This window comes from Haliotis rufescens, unplaced genomic scaffold (genome assembly GCF_023055435.1).
Source record: "Haliotis rufescens isolate VD_foot unplaced genomic scaffold, xgHalRufe1.0.p SCAF_5, whole genome shotgun sequence".
In the NCBI taxonomy this organism is placed as follows: Eukaryota; Metazoa; Mollusca; class Gastropoda; order Lepetellida; family Haliotidae; genus Haliotis; species Haliotis rufescens.
The window spans coordinates 19,095,217-19,118,381 of NW_025964223.1; the positions used below are offsets into that span (position 1 = coordinate 19,095,217).

Here is a 23,165-nt window from a genome sequence, read left to right on the forward strand (position 1 = left end):
TTTGTTCCAAATTTCGCAAATGATTTGTTATAATAAATGGTAATTTTTAGCGGTATTTATCATATTTAATAGAATGGAGATGTAATACAGTAGATGGTCGACCATGAGTTGCCAAGCGCCTTAACATTTCAATGCATTTTAATCATAATGATGATTATGAAAAAAAAAAATATCAAAGAATTATGAACAATATGTATAAAGTACCACACGAGCAAAAACGTATTAGCTGAGGGTCAAAGGAGAGTATACCGAGTTTATTTTTTATGTCATGGAAAATTATTGAAAGAACTGTTGTTAAATTTGATTATATCTATAAAACCATCACTCATTCCTGCAACAGTTTGTGAAAATTAATCTGTGGCTGAATAATTTTGTGTCAAAATATATTGTTCGATGAAGACTAGGGTAGGAAATGAACTTGCAACCACATGACTCCTAACATGTTTGAAATGTTTTTAATTAATGCCGAAAAGTGCAAATTCATTGATTTTCAAGATAAGATATCAAAGATACCCATCAACGAAATTCATGTAGTCGGTCCCTTAGAATGTATATAATTGTGAGCCAATTTTAAAGAGACCAAATTTCTGGGTTCATCACTATATTCCAGTTCAGTTTCAAGTATCCAATGGTTCAGAGAATAATGAGGGGCGGGGGTAGCCTTGTGGTGGTTAAAGCGTTCGATCGTCACGCCGAATGTCCGGGTTCGATTCCCCACATGGGCACAACCCGTGAATTGCCGCAAAAGGCGACTATGCTTGTTGTAAGAGGCGACTAACGGGATCGGGTGGTCAGGCTCGCTGACATGGTTGATGCATGTCATCGTATCCCAATTGGATGGATCGATGCTCATGGTGTCGATCACTGGATTGTCTGGTCCAGACTCGATTACTTACAGACCGCGGCCATATAGCTGGAATATGGCTAAGTGCGGACAAACAAACAAATCTTAGGCGCCGCAACTGGTTGTGCAGAGTTGCGCCCATCGGGCAGGCCAGAAACCTAACATCGTGGGTTAAAATCTAGGTTCGCCCCGATTATGTTTTTCGGTTTGTCAGCTTCATACTCGTGGGTTTCACCAAAGTGGTAAACGTCTGAGTCCTGCAACGCTGGCGTGTCAAAGGGACGCTACTTTGCTCAGCGAATTACGGCGTCTTAGACGACTGGGCTACCCGTGCCCTCTCATGAAATAGAAGAAGAAAATAAATACAAACTGGCTCCCACAGGTGATATCGCTTGTGTGAGATTAAATTGCATGAAATTGCATCACATTGGTTACCATGACGTCACAATCAAATGACATCACTAACGGCTCTGCTACTGAAGCTGTTAGCAGTATTTTTTACACATAAGACACTGCGTATCACTGTCTACAAACAGAAAAAAGTTGAAAGAATGATGTTGGATGATAAATAAAATCTCACCCTCGTGTCTTTTGATAGCAAATATATCAACACTTGTTGATAAAAGTGGAAAAATTCCTCGGAAAGCCTCGAAGTGTTTCCACTTTTATCAACTCGCGTTGATATATTTGCTATCAAAAGATACTCGGGTGACATTCTCTATATCCCAAATATAACATTCGTTTTATTTTTCTTGTACTTTTTCATCATGAAAAGTACTTATCTAGTATACTCAGTATAGTAGTTTCAGAGGCGAAACAATACAAATATCACTACTTAGTATCTAATTGATTTTATTCATGAAAATGATTAATATTTTTTCATATTTACCGAGAATCCTATTTCTCTAATAAACACACCATGGCTTATGCCCCTTGCAATTTGACGTCATTGGTGCCAAATGATAAAGGAATGACGTCATAAGACTTTATTAGATCCGTATAACGTGGTGTAGGTACAGGTGTGTGGTTCTATCTTCTCATATACGCAGCCTATTCTTTTGTTCAGTGCCGCGCGGTTCAAAACACAAGGCTAAGCACATACTCTGAATTATGTCTTTTCCAAAATCGCGACTGAGAAGACAACACAGGAACTCGTTATTGGTCAGTAAATAAAAATATATAACCCCTATATGTAAGTCTACTTACATTTGGGGGTATATATTTTATTTACTGGTCAGTAAATAAAAATATATACCCCCTATAGACTTACCTATAGGGGGTATATATTTTATTTACTGACCAATATTCCTGTGGCTTTGATATAGGCAAGTGGACACGCTTGCCTCAGTTAAGTTAGTGTTATTACTCGTGTAATGTGGGCAATTCTGTGATACTGTAATACTGTTGTAACCACAAAGTCATGTAGATACACATCCTAATTTCAGCATTTTCCTTTAAAAAGTATTGGATTACAGTTTGTTTTTTCAATTTCATGCTAATATAAATTATGAAAAAAATATCCTGCAGAAACATTAACATTGAATGGAACTGCCGCACATAATGAGTGTAAGAATATTCGACAAGTACAAAATGAAAAACAAACTCTCAAGATGTTTCCATTTTTTACTAAAACATTTAATGTGAGTTACCTATTCGGGATCGAACATGGATAAATATAAAAGGATCATATATTGCATATGGAGTGTATTCCCTAAAGAAAATATACTAAATCATATTCCGCATGATAGATCTCCGTACTTTTTAATGTTAACCAGAAGCATTTGTTGCAAGCTCCTTCCCAGCGCGTGACACCTTCGCTACACACTCGGTGGTAGTATAGAGAGCTCCGCGAACGGGCTATCGCTGTGAGGAGCTTGGCATTATCGCTGTGGTCGGGTTTTACAAAATTGTGGACTGATTTTAAACTTCTGCTCGCTGCAGTTGTGCGTTTACTCTGGGTTATCTACTGGCTACTGAGGGAAAAGTCAAGGCCCCGTAAGCATTGATGTCGAAAAGGGTAAGACTTCCGCCCGTATCACCCCTCAAAAATATATACCTAAAAGGTTGGAACGGGAATGCGTACTTATCTGTATAACTTTTGGCGGGGGGATACGAACGGAAGTCTTTCTCCGAAAACTGCCGCGCGTATTTACTACACTACAGTATATCATATAGGCCTACATTATGGGTGTTTTTTGGTCAGAATACAGCGTATATTTTATGGTGACAGGCAACTTATCTGCCCCTGTTTGGATGGTCATGAAAACAACGGTACCTCCAAAATGTCCTTTTAAAGCTTTACAGCCGCTTGCATCCGAGGCACAGGCCCCTGAAGCAGGATAGTGATTAGGGCTGGGACGGGTAACTCGGGTACCCGGGTCGGGTGGGTACTGAGTAGGACCCGGGTACCCACAGGAATACACTCAAAACACATGTTTTCATCCTTCCATTAATACGATGATATGGTAAAAAAATAGGGTGAGAAGTTATAATTGTTCATGACAAACAAGGACAGTGTCTTAAAAATTATCAAATGTTACCTACTGTACATAGACTTCTTCATGGCCCCTGTGAGTTAGTGAGTTGGGTTTAACGCCGATTTTAACAGTATTCCAGTTATATCGCAGCGTGTCACTGTCAGCTTAATATGGGAGGAAAGCCCGAAGTGATGCAGGTTTGAGACGTTTACCACTTCAGTGAAACCCACGAGCACGGGTATGGTGCTGACAAACCTAGAAACATAATCGGGGCGAACCGTCATTTGAACCCACAATCATAAGTTTCTGCACAGCAAATCGTGGCGCCTAAGACGACTGGGCCACCCGTGCCCCCTCCCTGTGAGTTAATCTCTTTGACATATCAAATGTTCCAAAAGACCACCCACTTTGTTTGATGCTTGGACATAAAACCATTGGTGCCATGATGAACATGATGAAGTGAATTTGTTGGCAATCATGACACATATTATTCTTTAACTATTGACAAGATTCCAGGTGTTGTTGGCGAAAAGTGTTTTAAGTGTGAAAAGATGTAAGAAATGTTTAATAATAAACAGATGTTGCATGGAAGGTTCAAAGATTGTCTTTTTAATTTGAAGCAAACAATACCTATATTTCAGTATTACTAGAGCATTGGTACCAACAGTTGCAGAGACTCCCAGACAACCAGCCACAAGTTATTTTGTTGTTACATAAAGTTTGCTAAGTGATGTTCTACATTGAATTTCAGAACACACAGGGAAGCCAACAGATGACCACCAGAACAGGTGCTGACATTGACGACAGAGCGTGAGGTTTAAGGTATGAATTGCAAAGACAATGGAACATTATCTTCTGCTGCTGGTTCCGACGAACACCAGATGACACTGAGTCTGTCTTCAGAGATGCAGGTTCGGCACCTCCCCACCAAGAACAATGCAGCACATTTACCAGCGCCAGTTGGTAATATTGCGGGGAAGAAGCCTGGTCAAGTTGAGATAAAACGTGAATGTGACAAATATATAGAATGTGAGAGGGAGTTCAACCGTGGCCATGACCTTAAAGATCATATGACTGTACACACAAGAGTTCTGAGGAGTCGTGAACTACGTCACAAATGTATGGTATGTGAGAAAGGGTTCAGAGCCCCATATGCCGTGAAGGAACATATGAATATACACACAGGAGAGTGTAACTTTCCATGCGAAGTTTGTGGACAGAAGTTTTCTCAGCGTAGGGGTTTGCAGATCCATATGTGCACCCACTCCACAGACAGGCCACATAAGTGCAAGCTCTGTACGAGTGCATTTAAGAGGTCAAACCATTTGACACGACATGTGTTTGGTGTACACGAGAGAAAACGGAAAATAAGATGTAATGATTGCAATAGATACTACTTTCCATCTCCTGGAAGTGAGGTGAGGCATGCAAAGAAATATCACGTTGGAGAGGACTACAGAATTGATGAGAGGCCATACAAGTGTATACTTTGTGATGCTCGGTTTATAGAACGTTGGTCCGTCCGTGTCCATGCCGACGCAGTACATTCAGATGAGAGACCTTATTTATGTACTGTGTGTGGTAAAACATTTAAAAAAAATATTTTGTTGCAACGTCATTCTGCAATTCATATGGAAGCAGAGAAAGTTAGTACTGAATGTAAAGTATGTCAGAAGATGGTGAAAGCAAATGCCATGTATATTCACATGAAATCCCATGGGGAGAAGAAGTTTTTGTGTAATATTTGTGGGAAAAAGTTTAGTTTGAAACATCATCTTTCTGCGCATGAGAAAAGCCACCAAGGGGTGAGAGCACATGCCTGTGAGCTGTGTGACAAAAGATTCACCCTACCTCATCAGCTGAGGGCCCACAGAAACACCCACTCTGTGTCAGAATCCAAGAAGTCAAAAATGACAAGACTGACCACCCAATAACCTCAGGGAGCATAGAAGAACCTATTCCTAGAAATCGAAGTTGCAAGGCTGACTACCCTATAAACCTCTAGGAGCATAGAAGATTGAGAAGAACCTATTCTGTGTTAGGACCATATACCTCAAAGTGTCCATTGATCCAATAATGCCATACATATTGCACCTGCATGTCTCTCATTGACATTGTTCAGACAAAGCGCATCTCTTCTAAGCTACATTCAATCCATAGTTCTACATTGTGCATTTTCTGTAGGATTATTTTTATCTCCACAATTTTGTGCTCTTTGAACATGCTTTGCACATGAAAGTATGTGCTATATAAGTGTACCATTATGTTCTAGACATGTCCATCTTCTTGTAGCCATGACCATCCTTTTTTAGTTACGTCCATTCTGTCGTAGCTGGTCCTTGTTGTATTTGTGTCCATCCTGTTGTATATTGTAGCTTTGTGCACCCTGTTAAACATGTTGTTGCTGTGTCCATCCTGTTGTAGCCATGTTCTTCCTTTACTAGCGGTGTCCATCCTGTTGTATATTGTAGCTTTGTGCACCCTGTTAAACATGTTGTAGCTGTGTCCACACTGTTGTAGCCATGTTTTTCCTTTACTAGCTGTGTCCATCCTGTTGTAACAGTGTCCATCCTGTTGTAGCTCTGTCCACACTGTTGTAGCCATGTTCTTCCTTTACTAGCCGTGTCCATCCTGTCGTAACAGTGTCCATCCTGTTGTAGCTCTGTTCATACTGTTTCTGTCCAACCGGTTCTATCCATGTCCACCCTCTTGTAGTTGTGTCATTCCTGTTGAACATGTTGGAGCTGTGTCCATCCTGTTGGACATATTGTAGCCATGTCCACCCTGTTGTAACAGTGTTCATCTTGTTGTATCTATGCCCACCCTAGTGTAGCCGAGTCCATTCTGTTGTAGCCATGTCCACCCTCTTGTAGTTGTGTCCATCCTTTTCCAACCTCTATCACCACCCTGTTTTAGGTGTGTCCCTTCTAGCCAAGACCACCTTGTACAAGACTCGTCCTTCCTGTTCTATTTGTGTCTACCCTGTTCTAATCATGTCTCATAGGTGTTCCTTATCTAGCAGTGTCCATTCTGCCGTGTCCATCCTTTCCCAACCTCTTCGCCCAGCCTGTTTTAGGTGTGTCCCTTCTAGCCAAAACCACCTTGTACAAGACTCGTCCTTCCTGTTCTATTTGTGTCTACCCTGTTCTAATCATGTCTCATAGGTGTTCCTTATCTAGCAGTGTCCATTCTGCCGTGTCCATCCTTTCCTAACCTCTTCACCAAGCCTGTTTTACTCAGGCCTTTGTAGCCATGTCCACTCTGTTCAAATTAGGTCCACCCTTTATAGGCGTTGCCATCCTGTTCCAGCTGTGACCCTGTAGGTATGACACCCAGTGGTTACAACTATGTTGAACATGTACTATTTCAATAAACTGAATAGTAACAGTCTGCAGAATTGTTTTGTGTTTCCTTTCAACGTTTTGTGAACTGTGGGAGGTTTGGCTCATTCCTGTCAATCCTGTCAATCAAGATGGCACTTCCACCAAATATCAATGGGTTAAATACTTTTTTTTAAACTTGTCAAATAGTTGAATATTATTCTCTGAAATAGGGCAGGATGATGTGGTCCATCTCGCTCATGCCACAGGGTTATTCCAAACATATTTAAACCACTGTGTCTGTGCCACCACAGCCATAAAGTGAGGTGGCGTTGGAATTATGTCTGTCTCCGGATAAACGAATGAGCAATCCTTGAAAAGCTCATAACCACATGTACACCTGCTGCTGAGTGTGGGGCATTTAGCAACACACTGCAGTCAAACAAAATGACCACTGATGCTCTTCCTCCACTCTGTGGTCACACGTCGACGCCATTACATAACTCAAGCTGTCCATTCATGTCAGTAACAGTATCTTGTAGTGCAACAACTCAGTTAGCACTCCATTTCATGACTTGCAGTTGTAAAGTCTTCTAACGTTAGTGGTAGAAACGACAACAGCACTAGAGGTATGGGGATTTAGATGAGGCACTATGTCATCTAGTCACATAACCTTATTCGGAATATGGCCAGGAATGTTAGAGAGCTATATACACGTAACCCAGGAAGAGCTGAGCAGAGAAAATGGGTGAAACCCTTCATTGACTTCATCACTCAAACAGAGATTATGCAGGCTAATTAAAATGGTGCCAGGTAGACGACTGAGAGTTGGAGCATTGTTTCCCTTTTAAATTTTACTTACATTAGTCTTTAGATTTTCACAGAGGATATGTGTGAAACCCTTCATTGACTTCAATACTACAACACAGAGAAGCCACAGTATTCTCCATAACCTAGTGAAAAATGCAGAGTATAGACAGCAGTCAAAATTTTAGAAAGAATCCGCAAATAGAACTGATCACTATATAAGAAAGGCTAAGAAACATTTGGTTAATTTGGAAAGAGTATGATTGTAGGTACGAGTCCCGGTTCACCCCAATTATGTCTCTAGGTTTGTCAGCACCATACCCGTGCTCGTAGGTTTCACCGAAGTGGTAAACGTCTCAGACCTGCAGCCCTTTGGGCTTTCCTCCCACATTAAGCTGACACACCTTGACATAACTAGAATACTGTTAAAAGCGGCATTAAACCCAACTCACTCACTCACTGGAAAGAGTATATTCTAAAACACACCAAACACATGTTTTCATCCTTCCATTATACGATGATATGGTAAAAAGATATGGTGAGAAGTTAAAATTGTTCATGACAGACACGGACAGTGACTTTTATCAACTGTTATCTACCGTAGATAGACTCCTTGAAGACCCCTTTTCCAAAATGTTCCAAAAGAACACCCACTTCTTTTGGTCCTTGGACATACAACCATTGGTGCCATGAAGGGTGAAGCGAGTGGTGAATTCATCAGGGAATTTGTTGACCTTCATGACACAAATTATTCTTTTATCTTTGTCAAGGCTCCAGGTGTTGGTGGCCAAAGCATTCAGCAAAAGATATTAAAAAAACTTTATTAATAAACGGATGTTGCGTGAAATGTTCAAAGAAAGTCTAAAGAGATTTTGGACCATGCTTCTTCACTGAGGTGATTGGAAAGGAGGGATGCATGTTATCAAGAGAAAGACACGGGCATTAGAGTCAGAAGAACAGACATCACTTCGTATGGAATGGAACCAGACACAAAGTTGAAACGTGACTTCATGACACATTGTGTCATAATACTAGTTCGGACATGACTACCAAATCAATCAAATAAACCATATCTAGGACATACATGTTACTATGTATTTTTAATCGTTTTCTGAGCTGCCTCCCATTCATGATACTGCCTTCACGTGGAACTTATTCTAAAGTGAAGAAGGTAACATTCCATTACTACCATATGTTATAAATAGTTTAAATATATTTTACGACCCCTGAAGATCCGGGTTATAATGTGTCTTCAGCAGCCCACGCTTGGCATAAAAGGCGACTATGCTTGTCGTAAGAGGCGACTCGCGGTGACTTGGTTGATGCATGTCATTGCATCCAAATTGCGTGGATCGATGCTCATGAGGTCAATCACTGGATTGTCTGGTCCGGACACGACTATTTACAGACCGCCGTCATATAGCTGGAATATTGCTGAATGCGGTGTTAAACAACACCTGCACGTACGTGTGTGGCTGCTTGTACTAGTCCGTACTGATGCCGATATATAGTGCTAGCCCTCTGAGATACCATGCCACAGTTAACATGAATACCCCTCTCAGACACAGTATACTGACTCCGAGCCGACCAGTCCTTGTTTTAACCCTTTAATGCCGAGCGCCAGGCAGGGTAGCAACAAGTACTATCTTTTAACGTCTTTTGGTATGACGCGGCCGGGGATCGAACCCCCAGACCTTCCGCTCCCCGGGCGGACACTCTACCACGCCACGGGGGCGTTCCACCCGACTCATGTAATATCCTGTTGATTATACGCTTTTTTTGTAGCTGGCTACTGTAAAATTAAATGATTTCGTTGCAAATGTAAAACCTTGAAACGTAAATTTTCCCTACGGTTCACTACCCCTTGTATTTGCGACTACAGAAACGTAGTTTCGTGTTTGCAAAATCTAAAAAAATATAAACAAGAGTAACGTCACAAAAATTATGTATCATACATATAGATGTAATTATATACAAAATCAACTTTAACAAAACATATTCTTGAAAACTACGAGACCACTGTTGGAAGGGAAAGAATACTCGCTGGTCAAGTAACAAAAATGGCGTTTTGCGAAACGAAGAGTTTCCATTGACGAGTTAAATGAGAAATTTACAGTTTATATCGAAACATTTTCAGGAGAATAACAAAAGGCACGAAGCGATATTAACTCAATAAATGGTCATTATTTTGCCTTGTCAACGTGGAACTAACGTAAAAAAGGAAGTCATCAGTTTTTGTAGGGGCCAGACACTTACGATAAAGGGGGACAATTTGAGGGGAGGTCACTCTTTTATGACAATAGTTCCGTCTAAGTGTTATGTTCACAGCAGTGAAATATCAAGTGTTATGTTCACTGCAGTGAAATATCAACTGTTATGTTCACTGCAATGAAAATATCAGTTTTCTAAACTTCGGGACACTCAGTCTTTCACACTGAAGTATATAATAATTCGGTCATTTTACAAATTGAATGATCAATCTGTCCATGTATATATCAGATTGATTAAAAATTATTAAGACGTGCAAAGGGGCTTAAATAGACTAATGATTTAAAGCCACTATCATTTTCAGTCACTGGGTGATAAAATTAAAATAAAATTGTTTGGAATTCGTTATCATAATAAAATAAATGGACAGATTAATGAATATTTATTTGATAAATTGCTAAGTGAACTTTTAGTCATTTTACACACGATAGAATAAGCAATGCTCAGGTGAAATATTTAGTTTGTGTTACAAGTCAAAATAGTGCGAACGAAAATCACACAATACCAAGCAAGTGACTTCGTGTTACTAATACTATCAATAAAAGCGACAAATGCGCTTTCTGTTGGCCCAGCACAGGTCGCGAACTAGTCCAGACTTCTGGGATATTATCCGGGCACTCACAGGGGGGAAACAACAAAGGCAAAAACCACGAAGTCCCGGGGAATTGCTATAGATCAGTGCCCCTTTAAGATATGGGGGCCACACAACTCCAATATGGCCGCCATGGAGTCATATATATTTCTAGTGGTGAGTGAGTGAGTTGGGAATAACGCCGCTTTTAACAGTATTCCAGTTATATCACGGCGTGTCAGCTTAATTTGGGAGGGAAGCCCGAAGTGATGCAGGTCTCAGACGTTTACCACTTCGGTGAAACCCATAAGCACGGGTATGGTGCTGACAAACCTAGAAACATAATCGGGGCGAACCGGGATTCGAACCCACAGTCATAGATTTCTGACGTGCCCAAGGGACGCAACTTTGCACAGCGAATTGTGGCGCCTTAGGCGACTTGGCCACCCGTGCCCCTGTTTCCGATAGATTTCTATATCTTGTATGAACAAGACGCACAGTAAAGTACATAAGGTCAAACCCCGTGAAGATTCAGGCTAGAATTGATCTTCAGCAACCCATGATTGTTGTAGGAGGCGACTAACGGGATCGGGTGGTCAGGTTCGCTGACTTGGTTGATGCATGTCATCGTATCCCTATGCATATATCGATGCTCATGATGTCAGTCACTGTAATATCTTGTCCAGATTCGATGATTTACAGACCGTCGTAATATAGCTGGAACATTGCTGAGTGCGGCGTTAAACAACAAACAAAATAAACAACAAAGACGTTCGTACAGTACCCTTATATTCCGCGGTGCGCCGGATTATCCAGCATGAGCCCGTCATGAACCGGTTTCGGTTTTGGGGTGAGAAATATGGTCTCGTCCGCCGTTTAGGGTACCGGGTACTTTTCTGTATTCTGTATACAGAAAGGGTACTAGGGTACTTATCTGTAGTACCCTTGCCGACAACGACCCCTTCCGTTTCAGTGCTGCTAGCGTAAACAGTCAGTTTGAAGGGTTCATCAAACCTAGGACCAGCTGGTACTGGCTTTGATGATAACATACCCCTAAGAGTCTCGCCAGCGGTGTCGCGCGGGCTAGTCCACACAAACTTCTGTTGTTGTTGTTGCATTAAGTGTTTAAGAGGTCGCCTTCTGCCTTAGTAATTTCGGCTGACCTGTCCCTCTTAGGGACTCATATGTGTGTGAGGTGAGGTGAGGTGAAATGGGGTTTAACGTCGCGTCCAAGATTATTGCACTTACATAGCGACGTGCATGCACGTGAATGTGTGTGTGTGTGTGTGTGTGTGTGTGTCTGCTTGTACTAGTCCGGACTGATGCCGATTTATAGTGCTAGCACACTGAGATACCATGCCGCAGTTTAACATGAATACCTCACTCAGACACAGTATACTGACTCCGAGCCGACCAGTCCTTGTTATAGCCCCTTAATGCCGAGCGCCAGACAGGGTAACAACAAGTACCGTCTTTTACCGTCTTTTATGCGGCTGGGGATCGAACCCCGGACCTTCCGCTCTCCGGGCGGACGCTCTACCATTAGACCACGGAGGCGGTCCTCATGTGTGTGAGTAGGGTACACATATCTATTGTGATTTTGGTATTCACAAAATTTCTGTTTTTGTATTGATATGATTTCTATTTTCGTATATTGATATAATTTCATTCTTTTCTTTGGCTGCTCTGTTTATATAGGTTCGAGAAGCTGACCATCTCTCAGAAATAGAGTTAGTTTGGCCTTTGCTATTGCATCTCTTGGCTTTAGGAGATCTATGACAAATAGCAGATCTAACTGCAATTCTTGTTTTAACCGAGGACGGGCGGGGCGTGGTCTTGACATTTCAGTAACACGTGAGCAATGGATTCAGCCTGATTGCAAGATGAGACAAACTTCTTCCAGAGAGATGTTTAAATAGAGGCGCCACCACTCAGTCATAACGCCAGCGAGCAAACCACCACAAACTCCTCACAGCAATAGCCCTCACGCCGAGCCCTATCGCAATGTTACCGAGAGTGTAACGAAGGTGTCACGCGCTGGGAAGGAGCTTGATGCTCACACATTAAGGGGCAGATAATTGTGCTTGATGCATTGTAAATTCCGGAAAAATAGGTTTTATCAAATAATTATCAAATAATTACAATCAGTAAATCAGATTTATGAAAATTACTACTCTTTCCTGGAAGGAAAAGTTTGGTGATTTATTGAATGCTCGTGACCATGTTTGGTAGGTCATATTAATGTTTCAAAAATGTGTTCTACCCATGCAAACAAAATATTGGTCTCTCCCGGTAAATGAAATTGAACTTCCGGTATTAGAGTTTCACATTTTACAATCATGGCGCAAGCAGATGAGAAAGCGGCATTGCAATCTATAGTTTACGACTTTCTAAAGCAGTCGTGCAAAGATGCTGCGACATATTTCCAGAAGAAATTCAAGATTGTAAGCATTATCATATTTTTTGTTTGATACAATGCCTATGTGTTGAATCTTAGAATACATATCAAAACACAACGTGGACCACGTGGTTTTTAAAGCACGTGGCTGGTGTTTGCCTTTCTTTCACTGGCAATGGGTTTTCTGTTTTGTTATGTTGTATTGTATTTTGCCAAGTCTGACGTTGATGTATTGTGATGGGACGGTGAAAAGAAAAAAGAGTACTTGATTGTGGTACTATAAAGTCATTAATTAAACAATGGATATTGTCCGTTTGGAATTAATCATCTATTGATCTAAGTCATCCCCGTGTTATGGGTTTCCGGATGCCTAAAAAACATAGTTTTCTCGCTAATCACAAGAACAACTGTAAAACATTTCACTCACTTAAAGGATACGACTTTATATTCAAAACAGGCCATCGTCTGATTATTTACAATGTCTGCGTGACGCCACACCCTAGTTGGGCTAGTTGGCCGTCTAAAACATATGATGTTCGAAAAACCTATGATCCAACGATACATCTTCTAAGTTACTCGCCACTATGATCCAATGAAGTTGCGCACCCCTATGAGCCCCCTTATTTGATCAGATATAAGAAACGTGCCTACATTTGAAGGTGTTTTATAACATGTTTGTGATGTTCTTTCTCATATTTTTTGTGTGGCAATGATCATTCTCGCAGTAGCACTCTTTACTCATTTTTTCCCCAAGGTGGTCTAATAAAGAAGGATTGCCAAACAATGTTTTTAACAATATTTTATTTATAAACATGATGAAAATGCATGAAATCAATTAGTTGAATATTGTTCCTATTGTTGGTACATTTCATCAGTATCATGTGATGGCCAACCATTCGACCCCCACAATATTTTAACGTTAATGCGTGAATGTGGTTACTTCCCTTTACTAACTAGGCATTAGTTGATATCACTTAAAAAACCCAACCTATATTCACAAGAAATATTGAAAGGCTTTCTTTATTACTGAAACAATAAATTCACAACAACGATTGCAATAATGTCATTGGGTATGCACTTCCTAATTTCTGGTGATATGTATCGTTTCTTGTTAATCTCGCTTGTATGGTAATCTGTATGCTATGGTATCCATTGTAGTATGGTAAAAGTAGATGTTCATTTGGCCAGTAATAAAATACATGTTCTAAAAAAACCCACATAATTCCGCAAGCCTGAGATTAGCAAAATTTTAGTTTTTTGTTTTTACCATTATGGAGAGGGTAACTCTGATGGAGAGAGTGAAAATAAGAATTCATTTCTAACCCTGCCTATAGTTCATTAACAGGTTGGATATTGTGTATCATTGCCCATACTGTCAATCAACAATTCAGCATGCTATAGAGTATAACTCACTTTGGTGCTTGGGATAACAGTGTTTTTATGATGAATGTTTAACATTTTCAGAAGGGAGAGGTGCCTGGATCGCCCAAATTAGAGGAACTGTATACATCATGGCAACAGTGAGTGTTTCAAGTATAACAAGTAGATACTGTAACACCTTAAATTACCCTTTTCTCACTATTTGAAATGAGATTATAGACAAACGTAAAATATGTTGTGTATTTACAAGAAGAATGTGAATCATGAGTATTTTTGTTCTGTACTAAGGGACCTGGTTTTCCATTGCTTGTTGCTTCTGTGTGGTACAAGTTAGGTTTGTGTTGCAGTAACCATGGCAAGCGGAAGCTGTCCCTGACAGCGGAACCACAGGCCAAGAAGGCCAAGCCTGACTCCTCCAGTTCTGATTCTGACTCCGACAGGTGAGGGAAAACATGCGGACAGGATTTACAATTTACAGTTGAGGCAGAGCAGTACTTGAAACAGTCATCCATAGCAGTAATTGTTAGACAAATGCAGAAACCTAGTTGTTACAGACTATCCTGGCAGTGGTTTTGATTTCCCAGATGGGTTTAGTAAGTTTTCCTTATGGCACTGCCATGAATGTTTGTATCAAAATAATTAGTACTGACTACCATGGGGATTCCTGATAATAATACATGTCCCTTTGTAAGAGGCGGCTGAATTGATCGGGTGGCCAGCCTTGGTTGATTGCATGTCATTGTATCCCTGATGCGTGGTGGCTCATGTCTTGTAAAACACTCTGTTGCCTGATCCAGTCTTGATTATTTACAGATTGCCATCATTTTACAAGAATGAGTACAGCATTAAACAACAAACAAACTTACTATGTATTTAATTTTTTCACAGTGACTCAGAGCCACAGAAAAAAGCAACCACACCTACTTCGGCAAAGGGTACCCCTAAGGCAGGCAACAAGAGGACACACCAGAGCAGTAGCTCTGATAGCAGCTCCGAGGAAGAGAAGAAGAAAGCACCTGCTAAACCTGTTGCCAAGGCAGCAAGGAAGGACAGTGGAACCTCTGATTCTGACTCGGATTCCGATACTTCAAATGGAGACAAGAAGAAAGCTGTAAAGCCAGCTGTAGCCAAGAAATCAGCAGCTCCAGTGCAGACAAAGAAGGTGCCTGTGAAGAAGGCTGAGAGCTCTAGTAGTGACTCGGACAGCTCTGATGATGAAGATGAGGACCCCAAGAAACCTGCCCAGAAGAAGGCGCCTGCTTCAAAAACTGCTGCTAAGAAAGCTCCTCCCAAGAAGGGCGGTTCTTCTTCATCAGATGATTCAAGTTCTGATGAGGATGATGCTCCAAAGAAGGCACCAGCAAAGCCTGCAATTAAACAGACACCTGGTAAAAAGGTTCAGGCCAAAAAAGCTGAGTCTTCTAGTTCAGATTCCAGCTCTGAAGATGAAGCTCCTAAAAAGGCTGCCAGTAAAGCTACTCCTGGAAAGAAGCCTATTACAGTTGTGAAGAAGACTAAAGATTCCAGCAGCTCAGATTCTGATTCTAGCTCGGATGAGGATACTAAGAAAGCAGCTGTTAAGAAGGTAGCTACTCCTGCCAAGAGCCCAGCTGCTGCCAAGGGCACACCGAAAAAGAAGGCGGATTCAAGCAGTTCAGATTCTGATTCTAGCTCTGATGAGGATACGAAGAAAGCAGTGGCTAAGAAAGCAGCTACTCCTGCCAAGAGCCCAGCTGCAGCCAAGGGCACACCGAAAAAGAAGGCGGATTCCAGCAGCTCTGATTCTAGCTCTGATGAGGATACAAAAAAAGCAGCTGTTAAGAAAGCAGCTACTCCTGCCAAGAGCCCAGCTGCTGTCAAGGGCACATCGAAAAAGAAGGCGGATTCCAGCAGCTCAGATTCTGATTCTAGCTCTGATGAGGATACGAAAAAAGCAGCTGTTAAGAAAGCAGCTACTCCTGCCAAGAGCCCAGCTGCTGCCAAGAGCACACCGAAAAAGAAGGCGGATTCCAGCAGCTCAGATTCTGATTCTAGCTCGGATGAGGATACAAAAAAAGCAGCTGTTAAGAAAGTAGCTACTCCCGCCAAGAGCCCAGCTGCTGCCAAGGGCACACCGAAAAAGAAGGCGGATTCCAGCAGCTCAGATTCTGATTCTAGCTCTGATGAGGATACGAAAAAAGCAGCTGTTAAGAAAGCAGCTACTCCTGCCAAGAGCCCAGCTGCTGCCAAGAGCACACCGAAAAAGAAGGCGGATTCCAGCAGCTCAGATTCTGATTCTAGCTCGGATGAGGATACGAAAAAAGCAGCTGTTAAGAAAGCAGCTACTCCTGCCAAGAGCCCAGCTGCTGCCAAGAGCACACCGAAAAAGAAGGCGGATTCCAGCAGCTCAGATTCTGATTCTAGCTCTGATGAGGATACGAAAAAAGCAGCTGTTAAGAAAGCAGCTACTCCTGCCAAGAGCCCAGCTGCTGCCAAGAGCACACCGAAAAAGAAGGCGGATTCCAGCAGCTCAGATTCTGATTCTAGCTCTGATGAGGATACGAAAAAAGCAGCTGTTAAGAAAGCAGCTACTCCTGCCAAGAGCCCAGCTGCTGCCAAGAGCACACCGAAAAAGAAGGCGGATTCCAGCAGCTCAGATTCTGATTCTAGCTCTGATGAGGATACGAAAAAAGCAGCTGTTAAGAAAGCAGCTACTCCTGCCAAGAGCCCAGCTGCTGCCAAGAGCACACCGAAAAAGAAGGCGGATTCCAGCAGCTCAGATTCTGATTCTAGCTCTGATGAGGATACGAAAAAAGCAGCTGTTAAGAAAGCAGCTACTCCTGCCAAGAGCCCAGCTGCTGCCAAGAGCACACCGAAAAAGAAGGCGGATTCCAGCAGCTCAGATTCTGATTCTAGCTCTGATGAGGATACGAAAAAAGCAGCTGTTAAGAAAGCAGCTACTCCTGCCAAGAGCCCAGCTGCTGCCAAGGGCACACCGAAAAAGAAGGCAGCTTCTAGCAGTTCAGATTCTGATTCTAGCTCGGATGAGGATACGAAAAAAGCAGCTGTTAAGAAAGCAGCTACTCCTGCCAAGAGCCCAGCTGCTGCCAAGGGCACACCGAAAAAGAAGGCAGCTTCTAGCAGTTCAGATTCTGATTCTAGCTCCGATGAAGACACTAAGAAAGCAGCTGTTAAGAAAGCAGCTACTCCTGCCAAGAGCCCAGCTGCTGCCAAGAGCACACCGAAAAAGAAGGCCGATTCCAGCAGTTCAGATTCCGACTCTAGTTCAGATGAAGACACTAAAAAAGCTGTAGTAAAGAAAACGCCAGCTAAGGGTGCAACCCCAGTCAAAACAACTCCAAAGGTGTCCCCGAAAAAGCAAGCTTCTAGCTCTGACAGTTCGGATTCTAGCTCAGATTCTGATGATGATGTGAAAAAGACTCCTACTGGCAAGAATCTGAAGAGAGCAATAGGCACCCCAGCTGCAAAGAGCACGCCTATGCAGAAAATTGCCAACAAAAAGTCAGAATCCAGTTCTAGTTCAGACTCTGATAGTGACGATGACAAGCCTAAGCAGAAGGCTTCTACCTCAGTGACAAAGACACCTGTTAAGCAGACTTCAAAGAAGGATAGCAGCTCAGATTCTGATAGTTCGGATAGTGATACAGACAGTGGTAAGAAACAGACACCTAAAGCAGGTGCGAAACCAACTCCTAAATCTACCCCAGCCAAGACTCTGAAGGATGTGAGTAGCACTGAGTCGGACAGTTCTAGTGAATCGGAGTCGAAAGGCAAGTCGAAAGCCAATACTCCCATTGTGAATGGGAAGAGCTCTGATAACTCCGATTCAGGGGTGTCTACAGCGTCGGATCAAGTGAAGGTTAGTGTCCGTCTGTTGTACTGCTGTTAAGAATACACTCACATAATGTTTCGAAACAAATCGCATGATTTAAAATCATGAACCTTTTTTTTTTCATTATGAACACCATACCAATGGTCATGGGTTTCACTAAAGTGGCAAATGACTTATGACCTGCTGCCTCACTTTGGGCACTTTACTTCCCATTCCGTGATATACCATATTCGACGTAATAAGCGCCCAGGGCGCTCTCAAAATTAGAAATAGTGAGCTCTTATTAGAATATTAATTTGGTGAAAAAAACAGTGTTCAAAGATAAATTTCGTGGTTTATGCTGACAGCCTGAAATGTTTATATACGAGATATATATTTTTCCAGAATTTAATTGCCCATAATTAAGGGTCCATATAACACACGAGTGTGTATTATACGCGAATAAATAAGTCTTGTGTACATTGATCAATCGGAAGGGGTGCTAATTGGAATGTTCACTAGCCAATATATTAGCAAATATCGCCATGGGCGCTTATTAGAGAGGGCCGCCTATTATGTCGAATACGGTAACTGATATACTGTTCAAACCTTGAAGATACGGGTAGAATAGGTCTTCAGCAACCCCATGCTTGCCACAAGAGGCTACTAGAGTGATCGGGTGGTCAGTCTCGCTGACATGGATGATGCATGTCTAATCTCCCAAATGCGTGGATCGATGCCTATGATGTCAATCACTTGATTGTCTGGTCCCGACTCGATCATTTACAGACCACGTCATATAGCTGGAATATTGCTGAGTGAGGCGTTAAACAACAGACAAACAAATCAAACACAATTAGACCAAACTCTTTCCAAATCTGTCCCTCACTCACTGGACACTGGCAGTGTCACTCACTGACACACTCACTGGACACTGGCAGTGTCACTCACTGACACACTCACTGGACACTGGCAGTGTCACTCACTGACACACTCACTGGACACTGGCAGTGTCTCTCACTGGACACTGGCAGTGTCAATCACTGACACACTCACTCAATCTAGCCTAGAAGGGAGTCGGTAATCAACAGTTATGGTACAGCTGTAGGAACAGTGTTATGGCCTGTTATTCTGACAGAATGTTGCGTAATTACCATAAATGTTGGTTTGCAAGTTATTTCAGATGTTCATTCATGTAGAATTTGAAACTTTTGCAGACTCGGTTTCAGATGTCAGGCTCTGACTTGGGTCTTTGTGTGGATTGTTACTCATGGTTTTGGACATTGGTTTGCCTTGTCCAGAACTATAGCTAAATACTGTTGACAAGAATATTGCAGGAAAAAAATGCTAATTTTTTTGTTTTCTTTCTAGAAATCTTCTCCCGATGCTGAAAATACAAGGCAGAAAGGGCACCAGGTATGTAAAGAAGCACTGATCCTATTCAGTTCAGCTGTGCATCGTTCTATGAGACGCCATGTGTAAATATGATGTTCATCCTATGATCACCATGAGACGATGCAGGAGTATACAGACTAAAGCAGGGATTTGTTGGTCGCATAGTGTGATCTGTCTGTTTGCTTGTCGGAATTGACCTCCTACATGGTCTAGTCACCAGAGATTATTTGATTTAATCCCTGTCCACATCATACCAAAAGACGTTAAAAGATGGTACTTGTTGTTACCCTGCCTGGTGCTAGTTATTAAGGGGATAAGACAAGGATTGTTTGGCTTGGAGTCTGTATACTGGGTGCGGTGTCCTTGTTAAACTGCAGCCATGCTGTCTCAGTGGGCCCACATATGCACATACAGATTTCAAATCTGGTACGCCCCAAATATGTTTCGGAAATATGATATTCTTGAATATTGTTCAGCAAATTTAGTACTCTTTCAGAGACGAACAAGTGAGCCCTTCCGGAGGGTGAAGGCTGAAGAAGTAGCCGTGGATCCCAAGCTGGCCAACAATTCATTTGAAGCGAAGGTAATGCCAGAAACCTTTGTTACTGTATTTCATATTGCACTAAGGTACAGGAATATTGTCTGAATTTTAGTGAAGGAAGAACGTAACCTTTGAAGTGAAAGAAATAGCAAATGCAATTTACATTCCAGAATAAGGTCAGGTGGTTGATCAGAGTACAGTTACGTGTCAGATTAATTGTAATTATAATGATTATGCACAGTTGAAACATGGTGAACAGGAGCTCATGGCATCGTTTCAAGGGGACATAACTCATGTTGGGAATATGTAATGAATATTGTAGTTTAAATCCATGTCAAATCTGTCTGCATTCATACTACAGCTTTTGAACTGCCACTTAAGGATGACAATCAGTGGTCTTACACTGCTGTTTGCGGAGTTGCATCCCTTATATCTTTCAGGATACTCTGATCATGGGCTATGATCTTTGGTTTGTTTCACTGATTCCTTAACTATCTATGACCTGCCCTCTTTGGGTTTCCTCAGACAAATTGACATGCAATGATAGGACTCAAATACCTTGATTCAGCGTTAGAATTGGTCCCCAGCCATCTCTGGTTGTGGTTAGAAGCGCCTTAATGGATCTGATGGTCAGATTTGGTGACTATGTATTGTTGCTCATCATTATCATATCAATCAATGGATGGTCCAGATTTTATTTACATGCCATCGTCATACAGATTATATACTGCTGTTGGCGGGGTAAAACAACAAACAAACAAAACTTGTCTAGGAACGGTTGAGTATTAACCATTGTTTTAACCATGTGTTGTCAGAGCGGAGCCAGAGGATCATGGGGAGAGAAGGCCAACAAAGATCTCAAATACACAAAAGGGAAAAGTTTTCGCCATGAGAAGACGAAGAAGAAAAGAGGGAGTTACAAAGGAGGTGCCATTGACATGCATGTTCACTCCATCAAGTTTGATAACTAGAACACTCGGGAAGACCGACTAACTGGGCATTTGAGCGACGGAGGATGACGGAGGATGACAGAGGATGACAGAGCTGCAGTCGTAGATCCATTAAGTCGGACTGACATGAGCTGGTTCAACATTGACATAGGTGTTCATGTCTATGTTGAAGTTATGTAGGTTATCATGCCTTGGTGACCAAATGAATAGATAGGCGGTAGATAGGATTGGAAGGTATAAGCGACGTCTCAACATGAGCATATGCTCAAGTTCAGCTGGGGTTGCTGTCATGAAAGAAGACATTTGTAAATATTTGTACGCTGTCATAGAGATGGAGAAATGGTCTGAAAGTTTGTTTGGATATGCCGACATTGATACATTGGATAACTCGGAATGAACAGAATTGCAGATGCTACTTAGGTTACAATCTAAAACAATTATCACCATCACAAGAATCATCAAGACTAACTCAAGGGAGTTATGGGACGTCTTACGAGACAATTATTCATCAGTGTTACCAGCTGTGTAGGGGGATATCATATTTCACCAAAGTGGTGAACGTCTGAGGCCTGCATCACTTTGGGCTTACCTCCGACATTAAGCTGACACGCCGTGACAGAACTGGAATACTGTTCCAGTGTTGTTAATCCATCTATCTCACTCACTCAGCACTGCTCTCATGGGTGTCTGCAAAGTGATATACACACCCTTCCCTGCATGGGTCTTACATCTGGTGGGGGCACAGGCCCAGTCGCCTAAGGCGCCGCGATTCGCTGTGGAGAGCTGCGGCCCTTGGGCACGCCAGAAACCTATGATTGTGGGTTCAAATCCCGGTTTGCCCCGATTAAGTTTCTAGATTTGTCAGCACCATACCCGTGCTCGTGAGTTTCACTGAAGTGGTAAACGTCTGAGACCTGCATCACTTCTGGCTTTCCTCCCACATTAAGCTGACACGCCGCGATATAACTGGAATACTGTTAAAAGCGGCGTTTAGCGCAACTCACTCACACTCACTCCTACAACTAGTATTGGGCTGTTGTATGGGTGAAAGAAAAGGCATTTAACCGCTCTTTCCATCCCCATATGACCAACGGGGTGGTTGGGTAGCCTAGTAGTTAAAGTGTTAGCTCGTCATGCCGAAGGCTGGGTTCAATTCCCCTATGAAGCTATAGTGGCATCACATGGCCAAAACACTGTTGAAAGTGGTGTGGCACTAAGTCACCCACTCATGGCTCAAGTCTTAGTCAGCAGGTTGGGTAGCCTAGTGGTGAAGTGTCAACTCATCACCTAAAACTTGGGTTTGATTCTCCAAATGAATACAGCATGTGAAACTAGTTCTCGGTGTTCCTGTAATATCACATCTATTGTAAGAAGCAGATTATATCGTCATATTCATTTACTCTCCATTTGTTGATGTGACAGCTCATTGTCCTTATACAACATATACTACTCAAAAGAGGTTAGGGAACACCCAATAATAGTTAACTGTGGTCATGTGAAAAAAGTGTTCTTTAACTTCTTTTGAGTGGTATATAGAAACCTCTGAATCATGTTTGTTTCTTCAGTACACCACATGTTTCTTTATGTACAGTATGTTCAAATATATCATGGTCACGTTTTGACATTACATGTATCTGCAGTAGTGTATGAGCCGTATTGTCCAATGTCAGTATTGCTCTTGTTTCACACTGTCTGTAATCTTGATGTGGTAAACGACTCAACTTGTTTGCCATATACGCCATGTATGAGGATAATAAAGACTGCACATTGATCGAAACTTGAAATGGGCGAACAACGCCATGTAAGATGACACATTTGAAAATAGACTATACGTCTATTTCCGTTGATATATTTGGCACGTGATCTTGTCATGGAGTTGTTATTGTCTCTGTATAATGAGCTTGTAGTGTTTAGTTTGAAGAGTGATAACTAGAAGTAAAATTGTGGATATCAAGTCAATATGAAAAGAATCAAATACACGTTCAGATCCTTTGTAGTAAGTTACTTTATGTTACAACAAACATCATGCACCTTTAACATATTTTTTTTTAGTGCAACATATTTGTAATCATATTGTTTGATATTGTCATTTGTTTTGTATATGTAAATATGTTTGTGAACTATGTAGTGGTACAGATGTCTTTCGTCTCGGCCAAGGAGATGGGATTCAGATGATTAACTTCTTTTGATGCTCCGTAACATATTTACAGAAAATCTGGCACTGTTCTGTTGCTGTTTGCAGTAAGTGCTACTTAAAGATATTTGCTCTGGTTACAGTGTTAAATACAGATATTTGCTCTGGTTACAGTGTTAAATACAGATATTTGCTCTGGTTACAGTGTTAAATACAGATATTTGCCATTGCTATTAACATGATTAACTTAATTTGTGCCTAAAATTCGT

General features: G+C 41.7%; 2 protein-coding genes across 4 annotated transcripts; both read left to right on the top strand.

Annotated features, from left to right (window-relative positions):
- The first annotated feature begins 2,700 nt into the window (after positions 1–2,700).
- LOC124145252 (zinc finger protein 226-like) lies at positions 2,701–6,711 on the top strand. 2 transcript variants are annotated; one of them, XM_046514994.2, is made up of 2 exons: positions 2,701–2,839; positions 4,073–6,711. In XM_046514994.2, the coding sequence occupies exon 2, from the start codon at positions 4,146–4,148 to the stop codon at positions 5,253–5,255; it is 1,110 nt and encodes a 369-aa protein (XP_046370950.1). In that variant the 5' UTR covers positions 2,701–2,839; positions 4,073–4,145; the 3' UTR covers positions 5,256–6,711. The 2 variants fall into 2 exon arrangements, with proteins under 2 accessions (XP_046370950.1, XP_046370949.1); XM_046514993.2 differs by having other exon boundaries at positions 2,708–2,861.
- Positions 6,712–12,605: 5,894 nt separating this feature from the next.
- On the top strand, positions 12,606–21,526 carry LOC124145187 (nucleolar protein dao-5-like). Of its 2 annotated transcripts, none has more exons than XM_048383974.1 (8): positions 12,606–12,731; positions 14,150–14,205; positions 14,413–14,505; positions 14,954–15,827; positions 15,945–17,924; positions 19,248–19,292; positions 19,768–19,854; positions 20,628–21,526. In XM_048383974.1, the coding sequence occupies exons 1-8, from the start codon at positions 12,627–12,629 to the stop codon at positions 20,781–20,783; spliced, it is 3,396 nt and encodes a 1,131-aa protein (XP_048239931.1). In that variant the 5' UTR covers positions 12,606–12,626; the 3' UTR covers positions 20,784–21,526. The 2 variants fall into 2 exon arrangements, with proteins under 2 accessions (XP_048239931.1, XP_048239932.1); XM_048383975.1 differs by having other exon boundaries at positions 16,068–17,924.
- Positions 21,527–23,165: the final 1,639 nt, after the last annotated feature.

Excerpts from the sequence above, each read along its gene's own strand:
- LOC124145252 (XM_046514994.2), top strand. The coding sequence starts at position 4,146 with ATGAATTGCAAAGACAATGGAACATTATCTTCTGCTGCTGGTTCCGAC.
- LOC124145187 (XM_048383974.1), top strand. The coding sequence starts at position 12,627 with ATGGCGCAAGCAGATGAGAAAGCGGCATTGCAATCTATAGTTTACGAC. Across the intron at positions 12,732-14,149 it reads TCCAGAAGAAATTCAAGATT|AAGGGAGAGGTGCCTGGATC; the intron begins GTAAGCATTATC and ends TAACATTTTCAG. Across the intron at positions 19,855-20,627 it reads ACAATTCATTTGAAGCGAAG|AGCGGAGCCAGAGGATCATG; the intron begins GTAATGCCAGAA and ends ATGTGTTGTCAG.